At 60.0% G+C, this 5395-nt stretch overlaps 2 protein-coding genes across 2 annotated transcripts in view; both read right to left on the bottom strand.

Moving 5' to 3' along the window:
• Positions 1 to 507, bottom strand: part of VDAG_06671 (pH-response regulator protein palH/RIM21) — a gene marked incomplete at both ends in the record, with an annotated part of 2591 nt that extends 2084 nt beyond the window's left edge. Inside the window, one exon of the mRNA XM_009659375.1 lies at positions 35 to 507. Coding sequence (XP_009657670.1) covers positions 35 to 507 — 473 coding nt within the window. The remainder of the gene's footprint in view (positions 1 to 34) is intronic.
• A 3481-nt stretch (positions 508 to 3988) lies between these two features.
• VDAG_06670 (RNA polymerase II elongator complex subunit) lies at positions 3989 to 5100 on the bottom strand (the record flags this gene model as incomplete). The annotated part of the gene is made up of 3 exons (XM_009659374.1): positions 3989 to 4384; positions 4467 to 4632; positions 4679 to 5100. The coding sequence occupies 3 exons, from the start codon at positions 5098 to 5100 to the stop codon at positions 3989 to 3991; spliced, it is 984 nt and encodes a 327-aa protein (XP_009657669.1).
• Positions 5101 to 5395: the final 295 nt, after the last annotated feature.

Here is a 5395-nt window from a genome sequence, read left to right as displayed (position 1 = left end):
GGCGACAGTCATGGCGGCTACTTTCTGTAGCCACGGGCGGCCACCGATGCTGATGCCGTTGGGCGAGCTGCCGGTGAAACCGCTGCGGCCGAGATATGCAACGCCGCCGTCGAGGAAGGAGCGTGGGGTGACGAAGAGCATGATGACGAGCATGTAGGCGGTGACAGTCGTGGCGGCGAGGACGTAGCAGACGGGGAAGGTCGACTCGTAAAAGGCGTCGCGAAAGTCGGAGAATTGAGGCGAGCCGCCGCTCGTTTCAGTGTCGAGGGCATCGATGCCCTCCGCGTTGGCCAGCAGGACGGACGGTAATGACGAGGACGTCGGCGTCTGACCAGCGGCGCAGGGGGTCTCGAGAATGGCAGCGTGGGTGAGCGTGGTCAAGGGGTGGCCGGGGCCGAAGGATAGGACGGCACCGACGGAGAGCGTCGTCGCACATTTGGAAGCAACGGAGGCGAGGGTTGGTGTGGGCGTCGCGGCCGCGAGCCAGGAACTCACGCTCGCAGCCATGGTGGCGGACCGAACTGGCGTGTGGTGACCTGCAAAGGACACACAAGGCGGCCGGCCGCTCAATGATGGAGGGAGGAGGAGGGAGCGAGGTGTTCGAGAGCGACTACTCAATCGCCATTGGATGGTCGTCGCATGAGCAGGTTTTGGAGATGCGAAGTCGTTGAGTCGGAAGGTACGGAGTGTTCGTTGCGATCGAGAATACGCAAGGGTTAGACCGTCACTTCAAGTCGCAGGTAGTCGATCAGTCGTGTCGCGATTTAGAACCGTCGTCGTAGTTGTGGCGAAGAAGAGCACAAGACGCGCGCTGTGGGAGACTCCGGGTAGATGGATGGGTGCGAGTCGGGACAGCGTAGCCGACCGGTCGAAGGCAAAGTCGGTTGAGCTGGAACGCCGGGTTCGGTCGTCGTCGCGACAGGGTTTTCGAGAGTCGAGTATCGTGTCCAGACAAGGCGAAGTCAGGGCGATGTCAAGAGGCGATCATCAAGTGTCGGGGAAGACAAGATTGTGGAGATGTTGGCACTTGATCGATGGCTGGGCGCCGAGAGGCTTGGGAACGCGTACTGCAGATTTGGGGGAAGGTGTCTGGTACTGGTCTCCCAGGGGGGGGTTCGCTCAAGAATGCAAAAACCGGATTGATAGAAACGAGCGTTCAGGCTGGGCCGGTGAGTCTTGTCAGGGTTTCGCTTGCTGTATATCGAGGGACTGTGAGGCCGGATTGTCTGGACCGTGATTTGTCTCGAGAGTATGTTTGGTGCGTGGTTGAAGGAAGCGGCAGCGACAGTGGACGGGCGGACTCGCGGGCACAGCAGGATAACCGGACTTCGAGGGGAGACAGATGGATATGAGAGAAACAGAAGGAGCAAGGGGGGGGAACCGGGGTCCATGCCGGGGAACCAGACAGGCGCAGCAGTTGCACACGGTGCGATACGGAGGAGCACCGTGCCAGTCGGTTCGCCCATTCAGACAGTGTGGGGGTGCCCTCTGGGTGTACTTCCCAGCAGTCCACAGCACACGTTAGAAGCATGCGTGCCGTCGTGCTGGCGGCTTGCAGAGATCTGAATTGACCGGCCGTGAGTGGACGGTGGCGACACTAAAACTGGTTCGAGTTCAGTGAGGCCCACCACAAGGGGGGCCCTTGCTCACCTGTCACTTTCTCTGGCTGTCCAAATGTATCATGCCCGGAACTAGATTGTCCACAATGCCGCCAGGCTGGCAGGCTCGTAGGCTCGCAGGCCGAACATCACAACGAGCAATCAAGGCCTCGATCGGTATCTTGTGGTGCATTTGCGGTTATGATGATGCGATGCTTGGCCAAGAACAAAACAAGTACTGAAGCACAGCACCTTGCAGAAGAACAGCCCAGCCAAATGGACCCCTTCTGATCGGCGCTGCATTGCCTCGTTGAACAGTCCCAGCAGCAAGGGACGCAGGGGACCGCCATCGGGGGCTGTAGGGACCGAGAAGTACCTAGGTAGGTACCTTACCTAAGGGTAAGGGACCTGCCCTCGGTCCCTTACCCACTACAGTGACAGCCACTCTCGTGGCACCGTAGGTCGCCGCAAACCTACAGCATACGGACACCTACCTACATGCGAGACTCGGGAAGTGAGTGCATCGCAAAGCGCTGAACTGCACTGCACAGCACTGGACACAACAAGCGTCCCATCTCAGATATAGTACATGCCTGCCTTATTAGGCACGCTGCCTTATTAGGCACGACGCGTCGACACAAGAGAGAGAGAGAGAGAGAGAGAGAGAATTCGTATGGGGAGCCCTGGACGCGTCCGTGTCGCACGAAGCTCATGGTTGTCGTGATGAAACGTCGACTTGTTTTGCGGCAATCGCCCACAGTTCGGGGTTCCTGTTGGACAGCGCCGCACTGAAAACTTGATACAGACACAGTTGGGTACAGTGTGATGTGCAGTGCTCAACCCCTCCGTTTTTGCGGATCATTGCGATTCTCCCCCATGTCGACCCCCTGGTGATTTTGATTTGATGGCGACACAAATCCTCCCGTCCCCCCCCTCTCCCACATGGACAGGCTATGAACGGACATGGACGGAAAAGGACGAACACCCACCACAGTTATTGCAAAAAGAGGGGGTGGGAGCGCGCGTTTCGGCACCATCGACGCAGCACACCAGCCGACCCACTGCCTGTTGGCTGGTGGAAAGGGGAAATGATGTGGACCCGCTTCGTCTGACTGGCTAGCCCTGCCACCCACGAGCCAGCCACGGCCTCTCTCGCACCGTGTCTTACGGGCTGTCACAGTGCGCCGACTGTCACTCCTCTGTTTCTTCCACGCCTCCTCTTCTTCTACTGTCGTCTCTTTCCTCCAGTCCATCCATCGTCCCCGATCTGTCCTTAACATGGTACATCTATCCAACTGGGCAAGCAATCCAGGTACGGCAAGGGGCTCTTTGAAGTGGCTGCTCTGGACACCATTGATGGCCTTCCCTCCGTCGCGCGCTTCCAAGGTACGGGGGTTAGCAGGCATGAACCGAGTCCCAGTCAGATAAATCACCCCAATTACCAACCGGCCTAAAACCAGACAGCAAAGTCCAGACCATGGTCCCCGCACAATCACTTGACATCGGGTACTCTCGAAACTGGCTCGTCCTTTTCTCCCAATTGCCGGACTGTCCGCCTGTCAATGGAGAGACTCACGCGGGTACAGGAAATGTCTACACTGCTACCAGCAAGGACACGACATCACGGGACGAAACCCTCCAACTGCGAACGCCAGGGATAGTTACCGATGAAGTGAGCCAAAAGTCGATGGGCCCAATGCTCAGTAACCTCTAGCGGCCCTCGCTGCCACGCCCGCCGCCATGCGCACGATAAACCGTCCGCCCAAGCCCACGTTCTCAAGCCCGCCCCTCTCTCGCAACCCGGTGGTTTGTTCGAGGGGCTTTTTTTTTCCACACATCACGTAAGAAGGCACCGGTGGAAAGTATAACAGAAGCTTAAAGCCAAGCGCAGTAGCAGCCGTCCCAGGCGTTTCCTTTGAAAGCTTCCATTCACCCCCAGCCCGGCGGTTCGTCCGCAAAACTTTACAGCCAGCCCGCCCGTCTTGGCTGCTGTCTCTTGGCAAAGCTTGTCGCGCGTGGGGAACGCACCGGCCGCTCTGTGGAAGGGTGGTGGACCTATGCGTCATTCTCGCACCACCGCGCGCCAAGATCCCCCCACGAGTCAACCAGTCAACTGCCACTGTGAGGCGCTTGAATCAGGATGATGCTGTACATGTACAGTTCAGTACATCTGCCCTGCCGGCTGGCTGCCAGCTGCAGGGAGGACGCGCCATCAGGCCACCTCCACACGGTGCTTGGCTCCCTGTCTGAAAACCAGTTCTGAACCGTTCGTGATGCCGAGTTTGCCGGGTATGGCCCTACTGTGCTACGTGTATTCTTGCCGTCCAGATTCGTGCGTCGTGCTGCATCCTCTGTCTCACAATATCGTCATTACGCAGGTAGGGCTGGGGCTACATGCTGTACAGACAGGTGCGCAGGCGGCGCAAACCAGCCACAACTCGGTCGTCGAAAAGATGTCTTCCCCTTGCCTCCCAAGCTTCCAGAAACCAGAAACCTGACGAGCGCGAAGCCGCTCGGATCAAAGTAGCGGGGTGCTCTGCGGCTCTTCGTTCGTCTCGTCCCGATGCGGCCGACGCGCCATCGAAGCCAACGTCGATATCGTGATGTGCTGCAGGTTCAGGACGTATTGTTGTCCCAAAGGGGAAAGCCCACCCTTCGAAATCAGGTTGCTTGCCCACACCAGACGAGGCCCGTCGCGGTCCAGGCTGGTCTTTTGGCACTTGGCACCCACGATGCGTGCCGGCCGCCTGGGTCTCGGCATCGTGACATGCGCCGAGCTTGTAGCGCTGAGCATGCTGTCAAGCCACCGCTTTTTTCCACCGAGGGTGCTGGCCATTTCTGACCTGGTGGCTTGGGCAGTACATGTACATGTGCTATGCTGCCAAAGATGTTGTTCCACACAATGACGGCCAGCGCATAGACCAAAATGTGAATGCATGGAGGCAAGTCCTGCCTCGAGGTATCATTATTCGTAAATGCAGGTGCTTGGTAGCCGGCCTGCTGGCCGCAGCCCCAGCATGCAGTGGTTGCCAGCCTACACATCCTCCTTGTCAAAGGCGTCGTTGAGGTACCCCACGAACCCCTCCCTCATCCTCGTGACGGTGAACTCGCCGACGCCCTCGAGCCCGATGCCGCCGCGGTTCAGCCCCACAAACGCCCTCCGGTGCCTCTGCATCTGCGGCACCCCGAGCTTCCGCCCCGGCAGCTCGACCGTCAGCTCCCTCGCCCGGGCGCCCCCGCCGTTCGGCACGCTGACGGTCCCGCCGCCCTCCTCGCCCTGCCCCTCGAGGATCCGACGCACAATGTCCTGCGTCTCCCGGTCGAGCACGTACAGGTAGTCCCCGCCCGCGTCGCGGCTGCGCTGCACCGTCGCCTGGTTGGGCTTGACGGCCTTGCGCCCCTCGCCCGCCACGGCCTCCCACAGCGACGCGAAGACCGACTTGGCCTGCGCGTCGTCGTCCTCCCAGATGAGCGTGAAGAGCGGGCTGTCCCACCGCGTCATGGGGTTCGGCTCCTCGTAGCGGAACACGAGGTTCTCCCAGTTGGCGGGCTCGTAGGCTTCTGTCGTCGGCGCGTTGTCGCCGGCCGTGTCGCCGTGTGCTGAAGTTTCTGCTGCTGAAGTTTCTGCTGCTGCTGCTGCTGCTGCTGCCGCCTTGAGCCGCGCCTCGTTGACCGACCGCGCCCGGTCGACGGAGCAGCCAACCTGCAGCAGCGCGCAGGGGGTCCTGACGGCCTTGGCCTCGCAGTGGAGCTGGTACCGCCACCCCTTTGATGTAGTTGCCCCCGTCGAGGATGAC

The sequence above is a fragment of the Verticillium dahliae genome, genomic scaffold (assembly GCF_000150675.1).
Source record: "Verticillium dahliae VdLs.17 supercont1.14 genomic scaffold, whole genome shotgun sequence".
NCBI lineage: Eukaryota > Fungi > Ascomycota > Sordariomycetes > Glomerellales > Plectosphaerellaceae > Verticillium > Verticillium dahliae.
This window is presented reverse-complemented; position numbering and strand designations above follow the sequence as displayed.